Here is an 18443-nt window from a genome sequence, read left to right as displayed (position 1 = left end):
CATCTCTAAACTACCGTGAACACGGTTAGAATCTTCCAGGCCAGTGTTAGTAAGGGCACATCGGTATCTGTGTGTGTGTGTGTTTGTAGTGAACAAGTAAGCATGAAAGCCACATCCGCATGGTTAATCACTGAATGGCATGTAAGAAATGAATGACAGAGAAAGTTCTTGCTGTCCGTTGTGAGACTGGTCTAGTCTAAACTAAATCTAACGTAATTAGCAATGACTGACAACGTTTTATAGCGCATTGTGGTCAGAACATCGTCTTATTTCCACGGCTTTGAGAATTGTCGAGCACTTTCACATTTTTAATTTTATTATTTTTATACACTTTCTATTTTACAATATTTAATTTTCACTTACCTATTTTTTTGGTAGCAGGGACAAAAAGAATTTCACTGCACATTGTACCGTGTATGATTGTGTGTGTGACAAATAAACCTATCTTGTATCTTGTATCTTAAGACAGTTCTTAAGAATCTCTGTTGAACCCCTGTGAATGATAGCTTTGTTATGCTGATTAACAAAAGGAGAGACCCTACATGACATGGATTAGAAACCCTGTGAGGGGGCAAAGGGTATGAACACAGGGGGTGAGGTGGGAAAAGAGAAAGCAGGATCACTTTCTGAAAGCTCAAAAGAAACTAGTGACCCAAAGCCAGACGCTCAAGAGTCACGAGTAAAAGGAACACAAGTGTCACCTGTCCCAGATGTAGCTGAGCAGCACTTCCTGCAAGTTGCAACACTTGGAATGTGCACACGTCATCGACACTGCATGGCCTTTGTGCACAAACACACACGCGTAACACGACACATCTTGTATTTTTGTTTATTGAGTAAAGTCACTGTTACACGTGACAGATTAAACAGCATTTACTTAGCTGACATGCTGTCCTGATGTTCAGGCTAATGAAACAAGATGATGTCATACGAAGAATGAGTGTGTATGAAGTACAAGAGATTGAATCTGGTGTGTGTGCTATAATCTCTGCCTCACACTGTGAAAGACAGTCCATGAGCAGATCATAGGATCAAAATGACTCACCAAGACCAAAACCAATAGCAGACTGACTCCCAAGATTCAGAGAAAACACATGAGGGAATACAGACACAATGTATAAACTTGTTGGATGCTGGATGACATATTTAAGGTGAAAGATCCAATCACATCATCTACACTTCAGAAATACCACTGTGACGTATGCTGTTGATCTGGCATTTCAAATATGGCTGCATCTTGTTTAGTTTGATTAATTTGAGATAGCTCTAGAACCTGCCACACAACACTTGTGGCAAATGCCAGTTTACGTGAGAAACTGTCAGAAAGACATATAGACATACAGAAAGACAGTCCAGGTGCCAGGATTTGATGATTTTTGATGATTAAAAATAAATTTTATAATACATATGTCCTCCCAGTCATTTAAGATAAGCCCGGTGTACAAGTGAGCAGACCCGCATGAGTGATCTGACCTCTTCCAGATCAACATGGTGGACATGACGTTGCATGGCACAGAAGTCACTTGGCAAACTCTGTTTTTTGTCACTCAAATTGAGCACAAAGGGTGTTGTACATATAAATAAAACTCACTCGACACAATTGACACTGCTTTAATTTTGCACATCCTGTTTCAAACTAAAAAAAAAAAAAACAAGCAGTATGTTTCAAACCATATATCTGAGCAATAGTATAAAACTAACTATAAAACTATATTTCCAAAGCTTTGTGAAAAGGATGAACCACAAGGGCTATTTATAGAGCTGAACATTTGGCCAAAATCTGTGACTGGGCAGGAAGGGTCTCAGTCATGGTGGTGACCGTGGAGACAGAGCTTCAGAACTCCTCTGTGGAGGACTGGGCGAACTCTGTCTACCAGGTCTTTACGATAGAGTGACGACACAGAATTCCCTCGTAGTAAAAGGCATATGACTTCACACTTGGAGTTCGTCCAAAAGCCACTTAAAGATCTCTGGCGGCAGGAAGAATGATTCCCTGGTCTGAAGAGGCAAACCTGAACAGTTTGGCCTGAACTCTAAGAGCTATGTCTGGAAAAATCCTGTTCAAGTTTAAGTTGTTCAAGTTTAGTTCTCACAGCATTACTGCAACATAACGTCCCTAATCCTGCCCTCATCATCACGTGATCACAATTACTGTACACAACATTACCGCTAGTGCTTTTATCATTCCAGTGGTTAAATGATGTCAGTTATAATCTTTATAGCACAATGTGAGTGCTTGTTCCTCCTTCCTTATCAATGCCTCAATCATCCTCATGAGTTCCAGCTCTTCCTGCCCGTCCTCAAGGACTTCCATCCCTTTTTCATCCTCAACACAAGTGCCAAGATATTTTCAGGAGGAACGGAGTCAGGCCGGCTGCCAAAAATCCCATATGTCCGGGATAGGTAGGAATTACTGTAGAGTTAAGCACTGAGCAGAGAAGCACAGTCAGATCTTGCAACTGAGGCATTTAGTTGATGCAGGGTTAAGTCATGGGTTTTTGAATTCTACTTCAGCAAACGACAAGAGCAGCTGCTAGATAATACAAAGAAGGTCATAGTTGAGGCAAAATACAAGGAAAATGGGAATCAAGTACAATCCAAAAAGATGGACTGCTCAAGCTATACACCCCCTTATGAGAGGAAAACATGAAAAATACATATAACACTTGCTGATGCCTGACGAGGAGTGCATCCATTCGAATCGTGTTGCTTAAAATGTGCATGGGTCATATGTAGCTATTTTATATTTAACATTTGCTTGAATAAATATGGCTCTGTTTGTACTCGATGTAGTTCCCCTCTACTTATTTTTCTGATACAGAATAGGAAAAGGAAAAACGAGACATTTAAATCGACAAGCTGATAGGCAGCAGCTCTATGCACACAGGGCCTCAACTGTCACACAGCTTTAAAACAATATTACTGAGGGAGTTTGAAAGAAAGTGGCGTGATAATAAATTGTCAACATCGCTTCATTCTTCCTCTGCATACCCCTTAAACAGAACAGGAATTCAGGTGTATGAGCTTGAAAACAGTCCAAGTAGTCTAAGGAATGAGGATGAAGAGTTTGACAGTAACATGCCTGAGATGCTAATGTCCATCAGTCATTGGGTTATTTCACATTCCTGTTGACTTAATATTTTTGTAACCTAGTGTAATGCAGGCAACCAGGCCATGATACATGGAGACAACAAAACTGGTTTGAAGTGTGATGGATCGTTTCCAAGAAGTAGAAAGGAGGCAAGAAAAATTAGGAAATTGAATCATTAAACTTGCCCTCAGTGGTGACACTTGGTTGTGTTTGTGCCAGTAACAGCGTGTTTGCGGGTACCCTTTCCTCTCAATTTGGACCTTGGAGCTTGGTCTGTGTGTCTCTGTGCACGTGTTGAGCCGGCGGTGAGACCATGAATTAAAGAGGAGATTAATGAGTCAGGACGTGGAGGCTCAGACTCCAATCTGTTCCCTGCCCCACTCTGGGGGCTGTCTCTATCCACAAAACCCCATTCTGTCAGCAAACACACACACACACACACACACACACACACGTATACACCTCTGAAGCACAGCAGGAAGGCCAAGGACTCAGGACTGTGTGTGAACGTCTGGCACAGAGAGCAGGTTTCGGAAAGTGTAAAGACAGAAAAGGACAACAGAGAGAGGCGGCTCGGCTAGAGGAAAGAAGACTCTCCTCCACCCTATAGGCCATCACCCCATCCAGACACCTCGCCATGACCCTGAGACCTGCCATCTGTCTAGAAGGCAGAGAAACAGGAATTAAGACAGGAACCAGTGAGACTGAGTCAGAGCAGAATACACAAAGGGAGGCAGGGAGTGTGACAAAATCAGAATGAAAAATGAGAGGAACCTAGAACAAAAGGGTAAAGCAGGCTGCAGAGTGGAAAAAAAGGCTGACGAAAATCACTGAAAATTGAAAAGTGGGAAAAAGTATGTGGAGAGAGGAGCTAGTGACAGCAGTGAGGCTCACTGACATGTTTCCTTGAAACTACACATGACATCACTTATTGTACCAGTTTCACAAAGTTTGACAACATGAAAGAAAGCAATTCCCTCAGAATCACTACAGTACAGATGAATATCAATTGGCCCTACGCAAGTCTGTTTTTGTTCTCTCTTTCTGTTATCTACTGTCTCTTATTGCACAGAAGGCATCTTTGTCTTTACTGCTTTACCCCCTTGGCCATTCAAATAAGCCTATGATGAATACAACGATGATGGCCCTGATGTTCTTTATCATCATTTAGTCCATGTGCTATATGAGAGAGGGTGCCACATTACCATGAAATACTCATCAACCCTCTCTATCCATCCCACAGCTCTCCCACTTTAATACATGCCATGAGACTCACTAATCCCATGATATGCCTCATAATCTGATCACAGATATGAGCATAGAGAGAGAGAAATAGCAGGGAAAGACAGATAGAGGAGGATGGAGAAGGATGAAATGTAATCAGAGAGGAGAGAGATGATGCTCAGGCTCTGTGCTCGGCCACATGAAGACAGAAAAAATAGTATATATATATATATATAAAACAAATTTGTCACAGGAGGAAATGTAGGGACGTGGGCTGAAGCAAAGAGGTGAAAAAAAAAACAAAATGAGGGGGCAAGCAGGCAGAAAGAGAGGGAAGAATGGAGAGGGAGATGGAAGGATGGGGGGGGCATGCTCGTGACCTGATTTCAAGACTAAGCCTCGAAGAAGTGGAGCAGCACGTAGGCAACCAATGTCTTCACTCTGCTCCACAAACATCCAGCTGCTCTGTTCGCACAAAATACAGAGAGGTGCACAACTCAGGAACCGCACCATACATGCTGCGTACCCTATTAACCTACATGCTGCACTCTCATCTAGCTGAGTCATGAGCCTCGTCTTCCTCTCCATCTGCATCTACTGCTCTCCCTCTCTGCTCTTGTCTTCTTCGCCAGTTCGACGTTGCCAGACACTTCCAAGAGGGGGAGGCAGCACATAATGGTGCGCTACAGTGGAAGTCTGATGTCTACCAGTCTGGCAGAGCTGCTCTAATAGCTTCACGCTCTGCAGTGTGCTGGCAGTATAGACACAGACGCGCTCATCTATTACACAGTTGGATATCTGTCCTGTATACATAAACAGTGTCTGGATAAGGAACATACGGACGTCCCACTGTTGTGACACCAGTGAGAGTTTCTAAATGAGAGAAAGAAGAGAAAGAGAAAGATCCTGACGTAGTCTGAATGCAGCAAATGTAATTGTTAGAGGCTGTGTTGATGTCGATGTTTCCCTCTGTGTGTGCGTGTGTGGCTCTAGGGTCTTATCTTTCATATGACCAAATGATGTTCTGAGAAATGGTGCAAACACACATACACACACATGTCCACACAGGAGAGTTGTTGTCTTAAGGCCTGCTCTACTAGCAATTACTTCCTACAGAAACGATCAGATGTTCCCCCAAAATCTGAAGTTTAGAGTGTATTTGTTGGTTCTGATGCACCAGTTTGTCACATCTAAAATGGACTCAAAATTGTGGATAATCTTGCAGGAATGGTACAGCCCAGTTTCAAGAACGGTTCAGCCGAGTCCCTCTCCTTAAAGGCAAACAAAAGTCTCTATACGAACACAAACACGTGGCATGTCCCTGATATTCCGGTCACAGGGTTGGAGGCAACTCAATCAAACAATCTGTTTGCTGCCATTTTCAAGCTGTGACTCTGACACACACCACTGACTGCAAACACACGCACACACGTGCGTCGCATCTCACAGATCATGAACCAAAGTGTGAGCTTAAACACATGCATACAGAAACAATAGAGACATGTCCATGGCTGAGCAGCTACATTCATATGAAAACATTCAGAGATCAATCTGCACCACAAAGAGCCATTTACTGACGGAGCTCGAACAAAAGTGTCCACCATTGATCTGATGCAAAAAGGGTTTTTTGCAGGAGAACCTTGTGCGTGCGGATTCCATATGTGTCACAAGTTGAAAAATGAGACAAAGTCGCTTTGAGACCAGTGCATCCTGTTCAGCAATGGCTTTGTCTGCAAAGTGACGACACACCTGTGGGCACAGCTAAAAAGCCAGTAAAGCAAATTCCCGTGTGTGCATGTGGCCATGGGTCCTTTGTTTGAGACGGTCACATGACCAGTCTGACTTGGCGCCGTCCCCTCCCCTCTGCAGCGCGCTACCATACAATAAAACGCTCAAATGTAAGAGACAACAAACTTGCGTCACATGTGTGATTACAAATTAAAAGGGACACAATCATGTTATGAAAAACTTTGCAAAACACCATCCTGAAAGCTAAACAAAGACAAATAAGATATCTCCTAATTAGCCACATGTGAGACATTAGCAATAAAGGGAAGAGGAGGAGGATGGGAAGGAGAAGGCAAAAGAGGGTTGAAGGGAAAGATGAAGGGATGGTTGCAGCTGCACAGGTGGCGATGGAGGTGTGGGGGTAGTGAGCGGGGATCAAGTCAGAGCGAATCGATAGAGCTGATGACAATGTGCACTGTGTGTGTGTGTGTTTTTGATAAACAAACTAACACGGGAAAAGGACTGGAACACGCGTACACAGGGTTAATGGCAAGATTGACGGGACGTGTGGCAGCATGTCTGCTCTGTAATATGCTTAGCCACTGTATAGACCCAAGATAGATGGATGTGGAGGCGGTAGGAAAGGGATGAAAGGGAGAAGAAAAAGGAGAGGAACGGCATACAAGGTGGGAAAAATGATGAATAGAGGAGGAGGGAGGAGGGACAGAAAAATAAGAGACAAAAATCATTGGTGGCAGTGGAGGAGGGCTCGTAGAGGAGACTGCAGGACGTGGGAGACGTGGAAGAAGAAGGGCGGGGGGGGTGATAGCGAGAGGAGGAGAGACTGAGAGGGAGAGAGAAGAAGGTGGAGGCGGGCTGGATAGGTCCCAGGGGTGACATTTCTGCTCTTCTCTGGTAGGCTAGTCTGACAGATGACACGGTGGAGCTTAACTGCCTATCCTATGTGCATGTTAATTACAGAGAGAGGGAGAGAAGGGGAGGCACAAAGAAAGCTCAGGTGTTTCCCTTGTCAAAACAAGTCAATGGACTTGCCACTCCTCAGGCCTTAAATTACAGCCTCTGAATCTAAATACACTTCATAGTATGGACAGCTGTATGTTCAGAATCACACTGTTTATGTTACAGTACTGTATTTCATTTTTATTGTTGTTGTGTTGCAGGCCAAAATATGTTAGTCCATGTCCAGTACATTTGGACCTCCCTGTTCTGCCTGTGGCTCTGGGCCCATTGGTTTCTAATGCAGGTGTAAGTCTTGGACTGCAGACAGTATTTGTTGGGGGCCATTTTAAATTGCAGAAATACACACATTTGGTGCAGGAGGTGAATATGTGATCAACACGAACTTAAACTGCAGTGTGTGTGTGTGCGGTAATGAAGCATCAGTGTGTCTTACTGGTGAGTTTTGGGCAACAGTGGAGTTTTATGACAAAGGAGGATATATATCAGGCTCTGGCTACTAGGGATGGAAGAAAATATCGATACACTTTCTTTTGTGACACTGTATCGAATCTCAAAAACAATACATCAATTTCAATGAATAATTCACATGCAAAGATTTGTGACCCCCAACAGCAAGACGGGAGTGCTGTAATCGTTTGACTCTTCCACTGCAACGGAGCGCAAACTCAGACAGGAAGAACTTAAGCACATAGTGTAAACACAGACAACACAGGCTTGAAAATAAAACTCCTGTAACAGATCAGATCAACAGATTCTTTCCAGTACAGAGCTCAAACAATACTTAATACTACAATATGTATAAAGTTGTAATAATTAGTCAATTCATTGTTTCACTGATTGAAACAAAATCAGCCTATTTTGAGCTCTGATTTATTGTTTAAGTCATTTTTCGAGGAAAAATGTCAAACATTTGCTAGTTCCAGCTTCTTAAATGTAAGGATTCTTTTGTTGTTGGTGTTATTTTTTCTTTTTTTTTGGTTATTGTGAAATTAAATAAAGAATCTTTGGCCTTTGAACCGTTGGCTTGACAAAAGAAGTGGTATAAAGCCGTCACTTTGAGCTCTAGGATATTCTGATGAGCTTTTTTCACCGTTGACATTTCATATACCAAATAATTAATAAATTAATTCTGAAAATAACCAATGCATAAATCGGCAGATGTTTCATTTAAATGCCGGTACTGAACAAACAACATAACAACATGTTCTACATGAAGCCATAAAGTAAAAATCAAGGCAATATGGGCAGACTTTCACTGCTGTCACACAGTTGTAGTTAAGGCAACTTTTACTTGACCTTACTGAGACCGTCAGAAGCAAAAAGCAGAACAACTGGGATAATGGTCTCTTTTTTCCCCTCATTTCTGCTCTGGACAACCCCCCCGCCCTCCTTCCTGTCCTGCTCCAGCCAAGCTTCCCGAGACTGCAGCAGTGTGGTTCTTCTAAATGAGTTTAGCCTTTATTAGTCTGTCAGAGGGAAAAAACATTGTTTCCCCCAGTAGCAGGTTGAGATATTATTCATCTATAATTGGTAATAACCCCATACCCCCACCCTGAGGCGGCTCAATCTCCACTGAGTAATCACTCCATCGCCTGCTCTGCTGGAAACAGCATTATTAGGTCGATGCCACTGTCTCTACCTCTGCTGTCTGCCAAGGTTTATTATCTGACAATATATGGCTTTACCCCCGCTCTTCTTTTTAAACCCACAGGTTTGGGGGGGGGTATATTTCTGTCACATCCTGAACTATTATCATAAAATATCTCAGCACCCTGGACAGTGGAGGCTCCAAAATAAGCTCCGGTGGGATCATTTAGGCTGAGGCTTCATGAGTTTTCATGACAGCAAGGTTTGCTCTGTTGTGCAAAACACCTTTCACTTTTCAATATTTAACTGTCACCTCCAGTATTTTACCAGTTCAAAAACACACCTCACTTTTTCTTTGTATTTATGCACTGAAAAATCTACATGAAAATATCTATGAACTCCCAGAAAATACTGAAAAATGCTCATTATAATGTCACAGAGCCAAGGTGACAGATTAATTATTTTCCCAATTAATACATTTTTGTATATATTTATATATACATACACACACACACACACATATATATATATATATATTTATGATGATTTCCCACAACCCAAGAAGGTGTATTTGCACTCAAATAGATTGTTATCCATCCTAAAACCTCAAACCAAATCTCAAAAGGTTTATTATTATTGTCACAAATAAAAGCAACAATTATTCAAATCTGAAAAGCTGCAGCCACAGAATGTTTGGGATTTTTGAAACAATTAATCGACTGTCAAAGTCAAGTAATCGCCTCACGCAAACAATAGAACACAGAATGGTAATATTGGGAAATTACTGCTTTCCTAATAAGGTTGTGTATGCAATGCTAAAGGTCAGAGCTTGGACAAACACAAACAGTGTAAATTCCCCAACTTCTGGGAAACACCCTGGAGCTCAAATCAACAAATTTAAAAGATTCATTCTATTGAAATCATATTTTATCATTTCCCTTTCATTCTGTCTCCACTTTCTCTGTCACAGTCCTTAAAAAATAAAATTAAAAAACAACAGAGAGACAGAGACAGAGAGAGAGAGGGAGGAAGAGTGACCTTGGAGCAGACTAATATTTCATCAGCTAACACTAAGGGCACACCTGCCTCACAGCTTTACTCAGGTTCCCACATCTGCCAACGGCTCTGTGCTTCATCCCTGCGAGGAGGTGTCAGGGGAAGGAAAGAAGGAAGGAAAGAGAGAAGAACAACCACGTCTCATGTGGCTTTATTCACAGGGTCTGTTCCATTTCAGGGATAGTGTAGGAGTCTTTGAACAGACAAAAAGAGAAAGTAATGATAATGTAACAAAGGAGAAAGCAATGAGTGATGAGAAGAAATGACTAGACTCTAGTGGTAAACCACCTACTGAAATGCGCATTTTGTTCGTCTCCGCAGATATGGGACAACCCCTATGCCAAACGACGAATAACTAACACAGGACGCATAGCAAACTGAACTGGATCAACAACACAATCAAAAGTGAATGATACAAAACTTAGAGAGGAAGGAAGTGGCATCACATGCTCAAGACAAAGTAATTCTGAGGCAGGAGAAGTGAAACCATACTGGTGAATACTTTTAACATGCTGATCCATTCAACATTACAGATGAAGTCATTCACTTCTTCAAGTCTAAGTTACACTGACATGCAAGCCATTGACCACAAGCTGCTATAACATGCCGATGCTGTTAGTCCAAAGTGTTGCTAAGCAAACTATGTTTCACCAATGTGTGAATGTTTTTTGGTTTTTTGGTTTTTTTTAGGAGTTTGAGGAGTGTGTGTGGGTGCTTAGATCATTCTGACTACATGAGATCATGGAGATCACCCACACACGACAGATGTGTAGATTACGCTGTTAAAAACAGTGATGGTAAAAATGTTTATTTGCAGTCAGGAGGCGGAAATAAATTAAACATTAGATCAAACTCTTCAACAACAAATTATTTTAGCCCTGTGCCTCCAGTTTATGAACAAGCACTTAATGTATCTCTACAAACAGATGATAAGGTATCAGGACGTAATATCTGGACAATACAATGATGAGTAAAAGGTAGGATACATAGGATCATACAAAAGTAATCCCTCTGTAATCACTCATGACCCACTCGAGGTGTGGTGGTGTCTGAGACATCTTTTAGCTCCAACAATCAGATAGTCGATTGCTTAGTCTCATTTTCAGGTTCTCAAATACCTAACAACTGACTGTCGGCCTTCAGAATGGCTTACTGGTATGTTTACAAACAGCAAAAAGGCAGAATATCCAGATGGGACATGGGCCTAAAAACTCAAAACACACATCATAAAAAGATTTCACCCAAACATGGTTTCTGTCATTTTAGGCAGTTCTTAAGAAACTGACTTCACATGTTCATTTTTCTTATAACTTTCTTATAAGTTTTTTCTGATGCTATAAAAAAGTTATTTGATGCTATAAAAAGGGGGTGAAACATTATGACTGACAGAAATGGGGTAGTACTGCACTGATAAGACCCAACCTCTGGGAGCTGGTCAAGAGGATGCCTTCGACAATGGAACAAAGAACATCAGTATGTTACAAAGCTTGAGCTTTTACTATCACATATGACATCCCATCACCTGTTTCCATAACCTCATCCTCACATCCTCACTGGCTGCCTCTCCACTGTCTTATCTCCAGCTTTCAGTCCAACACTGAAATAAACAAATAAATTCTATGTCTGTAGTGTAAAAAAAACAAAAAACAAAACACAAAGACACTTTCTGTGGGATTTTCTTTTAGGCAAGCTGTTCAGCCACTGGGATGTCAGTTTCCATAGGACTGACCTCTGACCCGGCATGATACAGCGCTGGAGAAAGTATAAACAGCCCCCACCCCCTTCATACCATCAAATGGCTGCCACAAAGGAAAAGAGCTGACCTTAACTGTCCTGGAAGCACTCCTGAGCACACATACACACACAAACAAACGCAAACTGAGATTTTCTATACCAGGATGGCCCACTCTCCAGCTAACCCCAGATTAAAATAAATAAATAAATAAAAAAAACAGCTTTCATCTGCATGCAGCTGCCTTGGTGATGAAGAACATAGCAGAAGAAAGAAGAGAGGAGAGGGCAGGGCACGGGGAAGAAATTAACAGATAGTGGAAGAAGAAAAAAGCAAAACAAAAAGCATAGAGCCAATCAACTGACCAAAGGAAAACAAAGAGCTATCTGTAAAAGCCCTGTGATGAGAGAACTTCGACTCCCATGCGGGGGGGCTGCAGAGAGCTACAAAGCCCTGATGTAGCCTGTTAAGCTCCCACTTCGATTCAGCTCATCGAGCTCCATGCTGCTGATCAATTAGAGAACAGCTGAACCAGCTGCTGACCACACAAACATTCTGTTTTTCCTGGTTTAAGCACAAATGCTGTTTTTAGACCATGTGTGTCCTGTCTGGTTATCTTGGTCTTCTCTATTGTATCTAATCTAAAGTCTTTTCTCCTCTTCCGTTCACAGAGCCAAACCCACCCCAGTGCCACGTCCTTGTCTCATGGAGGCTGATGCAGCTGAACAGGTAGCATGCTGGCTTATGCAGGGTACATCAGCATAAGTTACAACATGTATGAAGGAATAAAAATTATGCTATGGATTTTCTTCGCCCAGTGAGATACAACTCACCACCCAGGATGTCTATTGCTAGAGGTCAAACAACAGCTGTCCAACAGGCACACAATGCACACAACATACCAAAACTATTGAGCAACTGTGGATTTTTTAAGTAATTGAAAGGACTGAGAAAGGCATTTGAAACAGCATGTTAATAAAACTCATCCATACACATTTTCCAGAATTAGTTGGACAAATAAGGAGAGGATTCTCCACAGACCATCTCAGCATACCTTGCCTATGAGAAGAGCATCATGCACGTCTTCTCTGTGCATGTTTGTGTATTTCTGTATATGTGTATGAGAGACTCACCCATCCTCCTTGGCTCTGGATCCAGGGCTGGATGTGGTTGTCAAGGTAGACAGTCATCCACTCTATGATCCTGCCCACCAGCGGACTCATCTCCTTCTCCACGCACTCGACGCACAGCGCCCCGCCGAAAGCAAAAAGCCCTACTATGCGACCCCAGTTGACGCCGTCCCTGAACACCTCATCCATCACGTTTTCGAAGCTTTGGTAGGCTGTGGCCGGCGTGATGTGCAACTGGTTGTGCAGGTCACTGAATGCGCGGGCATAACGCAGCTCAAACTCGTTGGCCGAGTCCCGGAGGGCTTCTTTCACTGCGTCCAGGTTCGTCGTCGACGGTGGCCGTTGCTGTCGATGCGGGGACGCTGGGGGACTTCCAGGACTCATGCCGTTAAAAGTCCCATTGGCGTGCGTCGCCACTCGCTGTTCCTCACCCAACCCTGCCTCCCCGCCATCAGTCCTGTTCAGAGGCTCTATGAGTTCCATGTGGTTGAGAGGAAAGTTCCTCTGGGAGAGTTTATAGTTTATGTAGAAAACCACGAGTTCTCTGTTTTCAGACATTTTGTGTTGGAATATGCTCTTCCTCTTTGCTCCGTTCCCTCTCTGCTCCTCTGTTAGTTGAGCCTTGCTGTGCCTAAGTGAACACACTGTGCCAGGCTGTTTCCTCTGTTCAGACCACCATGGTCAGCTGATATCCAGAGGACACTTGGGGGGTGAAAACCAAACCTACACAAGGCTGACAAATCAGCTCAGGTCCTGTGGAGAGACAACAATGAAAGGTCAAACTCTAGATAGCTTAGAGAATACTGTGATTAGATGTATGTGTGCGTGTACGCAGGAGGAAAGAGCAGCGCTTAGGGATGGCTGTAGACTTTCAAATTAAATTTGGACAGGTGGGGTCAAAGTGCATCTTGCTAATTGGACTGTTACATATGGAGCAGATGGCCATGATATTAATGAGACGAAAGTAGAGTGAATGTGTGCGTGAGAGGGAGAGAACGAGAGACAGCGATAAAGACAAAGGGAGGGGCGGCGTGACGAAGATGAGGTTTAGGTGAGGAGAGATCAGACAGTCACCATCTCCTAATCAGTGTCCTGTGACCTTCAATCTGAACATTCAGGTACCTTCTCTGTCTCAACTGCAGGCTGTTTCTGTCACGTACACACTTAAGTAATGGTGAGTTATTATAAAGATCATCTGCTGGTTTTTTTGGAAAGTGTGAACACATATTATCTATGCAGGTCTTACAACATTGCTTCCACCCTGGTCTGACACCACTCTGCTTTAGGATGATGATATGAACACAGTGGGGTCTGAAATACAAAATAAACTTTGACCGTACTATAACCTTATAATTGATGTTGGTTGCCAATGCGAGCCCTTCACTTTCAATCATTTGGTATTCAAATAACGTAGGGTTGCACTATATGATAAAAAAATATCTTAATTTTCTCTCTAAAAAAAAGAAATCATGATGATGTGATATGTGTTGTCTTTTATCTGGACATTAAAGTTTGACAGGTCATGTCTGTGATCGTACAGGATTTCATTATAATGCAGTTTAGTCACACATTTTAACCCTATCATGAAAGTGTAGCTTCTAAGGTTTGGATATTGCACTTGCCCATTTTTCAGTTTTGATTATATTTCAATTAATTGTTCGGCCCTAAAATAAAGAAATCCAATAAAGTTATCTACGCTGCTTGCAATGTAGTAAGTGTATAATCCAGTGAACACTTAATGAACTCAAATTTGGAAACTCTTCTATAAAATATCTTAGGATATCTTGAGCAATTCTGTGGTTTAGCGCTGATGTATGAAATAAGTATTCGTGCAGTAAGAGTGACACAGGATTAACCCACGACAGCACTCTGACATCACAGGGTCAAATGCAGGTTGAACAAGTGTTTGTGTGTGAATGTATTAGGAATCCTAGCCCTGTGGGTAGCATACATAAAGTTATTGTTAATCCATTGCTGTTGTGATGTTTAAAAAGCTTCACTTACAAATTACAAGTTAGGTGAGATGATTACCTATCTATTCTAATAAACAAACATTCTTTGATCTCAACTATGATTTGATACTGTGCCATGTACGACAGAAAACTGAATGGTGAGTTTTGAATTTGGTCAAACAAAACATGCAAACAGAATATTCTTGACAAAACAATACATTGAGAAAATAATCTGTAAATTTAAGGTACCGTGTGGGGTCCCTTTTTTTTTTCTTTTTACCACCAGTAGCGCTGTGGAGCAATGTTTTTGTTAGCAGATGCTTGTTTTGTTTTGGTTTATTTTGTGCTGCCTTACCAACGATGTGTGTGTGACACGATAAATATTCAAGGTTTCACACTATTCCTTCGATTGACTTGACAGTTGGTGTGTGTAACATGCCAAGAAAAGCAGCAATGTACCAACTAAGGCAGTTTAGCAAGAAGACTGCTAAAAGGTAGACATGGATGCAAACAATGCAAACTTTACTATATTTAAAATCACTTTTGTAAATGCCTTATTTGGAAGGAACCAAATTCAACTGTAAGCCGGCAAGGACAAGGTAAGTTCTGTGACAGACACCGAAGGTAAACGGTTAAGAAAACTCCTAAGAGCTCCTTTAATAGAATAACAACTGCTATCTACCCCAGGAAAATAAATCAGAATTAATTTGAAAATGCCTTTTTTTAAAAAAAAATTATGTCTGTTTTCTGACGAGGGGTGTTTATTGACGAGAATCTAGCAATGCAATACATATCATAATAAATGGATTACGATTCAGTATACTGCAATATATTGTGACACTGCAAAGCAAGTTTATGCTAAGCCATATGTGTTTACTTCTTCCAGTCTCAGCTGACGACACTATATTTAAGTGTAAGAGTCAAACGGATGAAGACAGATTACAACACTACCACCTACCTGTCGGAGGTATAATCACAAGACAAATTAAACCACAGCCACAAATCTGTGCATGTAGACTATTAATTAAAAATCACATATATGATATGATATATCATATGAATCATGATACTCAAGTGTACTGATGTCTTACTGAACCCCTACTTCAGACACTGTATAAAACATTGTGAACCAGTGTTGTGAACCAATGTTACATTTGGTTAATGATCATTAAGGGAGAAGCATTTTTCTCATAAAATATAATTAATGAATATAATGACTGATGGATGGTAAAAATGGACTTCATTAAAGATTTATGCCAATAACTTGCATCCAGTGCCAGCCAGCCACAAAAGACAATCGGAGAGCGGCTGTGTGACACAGCCTCTCTCTCATTTTTTTTTCCCACTCAAGTTCTTCAGGTATTTGGTCATTAACTGAAGTTATACAAAGAGATGAGGGAGGCAAATGACTTGCTGCTCATCTGCTGCTCAACTGTCTCCTGATCATCATGTGGGAATCTGACCTTTCCTCTAACAATATTGACATTTAAGCTGAAAAGTGGAGGACGTAATACTCTGTCCTCCATGCAAATATTACATAATACATAACTGCTCTTTCTGATAGCACAAAAGAAGCCCGATACACTCTCTACTGGCTCCTGGCTCCTGGCCAAATCAAGAGCTTCCAACCAAGTTTCACCAAAAACTTCAACTTCTTACAAAGAAAAGTTCAGCAGACTGTTTGGGCAACAATTCGAAATCAAAGAAACAGACGAAGGCTGTTCGAGCAGATAAAGAGCCACAAGACAGCAGTGTTTACAATGGCCACATGGTCTCGAGCTACCAACACGTGGCTCGTGCTTTAAGAGCCCAGCACTGATGTAAACACCACGCAGCTCCTACAGCAATACCAGCGAGTCGCAGCGAAACATAGCACCTGAACGCAACATTTCTAATGACAATCGCTCAAATATTAACTCAAATGAAGCACAGTGGAAGCTCAGTTCATGTTTATTGAGGTGGAATCTGAACTGGAACTTACAGATAAAGCACAGGTTAGCGATACTGTACTGCCCCTGTGGGCTGCGTGTGCTGGCTGTATCAGCCCCATCTGTGGCTTCGATGGAAATCTACAGATTATAAATTTATTCACGTTTCCATTTTGATCACCGTCTCTGATTTTAAAATCTATACAAGATAAGAACATTTGCTCCTTACCAGCGGTACTGAATAAAATCACTTAGAGTTATGCTCGGTTCGTTCACCGTTTCCCTCGGTCCAAATGTAACGAATCTGTCGGCCAGTTAGTCTGTCGCTCCGTCCGTACAAAACCTGTCAAAATCCAAGAATGTAAGATAGCCACTTTGTGTACGGAATGTGTTTGCACGTCTCCTCCTATAACTCCCTCCTCCACTTTGCATACCCAGCCCTCCTCTATTACGTAACACGACGCCTTCCGAGATGTCTGAATATCTGTGCCACTATCATGTCGACAAAGCTGCTTTATGCTGGCATTTAAACCCACAGTGATATGATAAAACTCAATCTATTAATATAACTAGAAACGTAATTGTAGCGTCTCCTGTCCTAAACCTGAAAAACAATTACTGACATCAACGTACACAATGTCATATTTCCCCAATTCTGTCCACATAACCAATGCGGGACGTCTAGTATTTGTTCACATTTTATCTGTCACAGAGCTCATTTTGTTTCTCATATTCATTAAAATATAAAAGGATACAACTTTCGACTTATTAACGATTGAACGAGCTTATTAGGAGCCCCTGAAGGCAGTACAGGCCAGTCCACTGTCCTAAAGACCTTTCATCACAATGCATAAAAAATGCCGTGGTACGACACCACTCCTCTGTCCAAACTCGAAATAGATTCAACACACGGGGAATCGGTATTACAAAACTAATTCTTGAGCCATGTAGACACAGCTCCACCTATTCTACCGTTAGTGTAGGCAGCTGCTTAACATGTAGGCTACTGAAGATGGCTGTCACTGTCATATACTGTCCTGTTGCAGTCGCACCTTGTGAAACTAAAGAGGTGTATTTACAGTGCCAAAAGCATTTACTGCACTTTGCACGTAGGCTTTTCATCAAACACAGTGACATTTGGCAAAAAAAGCTAGCAGAAAACAAAATGATGGCTACGCATTCCTCTTCCAAATCTGTCGACCTCCTTCTCCTGAGTAACTGGATTCAGAGAGGAAAATCCACCCTCTCCATCTAATTTCGCCATCGCAACCACCAAAGCCGTTAAAATTACACTCGTACAGTGTACAAAACCTCTTACTTGTAGGGTGGTCTCCATAAAATCATGTCTGCTGGCTCACAATCCAGACTCCGGCAGGAATAATCCTATCCGTCATTGCTAGCCTGTCTGGCTAACGCCGACGGAGATCACCCAGCCAGCTCCTGGCAGTAGATCCACCCACAGCTACGTTCTCTACGTAACTTCACGCCAGGATAGATGACAGCTTTCATCCAGCGTGAGGAACCTACAACAAATGCATAAAGCAGAAAATGTAATCTTCTCACCGGAGAGTGATATTTACCAGTCACTCCCTAAAATCATAAGAGCTAGCTGGACCGGATAGCAGCAATGAAGTTCAAGCTAGCGTTAGCGGTACTTAGCTAATGTTAGCGCTAACTGGTTAGAAGTGAGTCAGTTTTGCTGGGTCGTTTGACCCCTCTAAATTGACAGTTGAGTTCTGCTGCCGCTTTCTTCGTTCTTTGTCAATCTAGTCACTGGTTTGAGGATTAATTATATAGCTTTTTATCTTTAAAAACGCTCCATATAGCAGCTTATCACTTTACTGGCGAAAACAAAGGATGTAAGAGGGTCCCCATGACAACCTTTGTTACCCCAAAACCTAGCGCGCTTCAGTCCGAGGACCAGTTTGAGCACAGCGCCACCCTGTGGACATCTTTATGTAGAAACACTAGAAATCTTTGCTGCACCTCCAACTCACGATAAATTGACTTCTTTTAAACAGAACTCTGTGAGGC

General features: G+C 42.0%; 1 protein-coding gene across 1 annotated transcript in view; it reads right to left on the bottom strand.

Moving 5' to 3' along the window:
* Nucleotides 1-18441, bottom strand: part of bcl2l1 (BCL2 like 1) — a 31901-nt gene extending 13460 nt beyond the window's left edge. Inside the window, exons 1-3 of the mRNA XM_046396215.1 lie at nt 18291-18441; nt 17728-17932; nt 12533-13282 (exon numbers count right to left, since the gene is read on the bottom strand). Of these exons, the coding sequence (XP_046252171.1) occupies nt 12533-13087 (555 nt within the window). The 5' untranslated portion in view covers nt 13088-13282; nt 17728-17932; nt 18291-18441. The remainder of the gene's footprint in view (nt 1-12532; nt 13283-17727; nt 17933-18290) is intronic.
* Between the last annotated feature and the right edge of the window lie 2 nt (nt 18442-18443).

Source organism: Scatophagus argus, chromosome 8 (genome assembly GCF_020382885.2).
Source record: "Scatophagus argus isolate fScaArg1 chromosome 8, fScaArg1.pri, whole genome shotgun sequence".
NCBI lineage: Eukaryota > Metazoa > Chordata > Actinopteri > Scatophagidae > Scatophagus > Scatophagus argus.
Note: the sequence above shows the minus strand (reverse complement) of the source record. Positions and strands in the feature narration are given on the sequence as shown.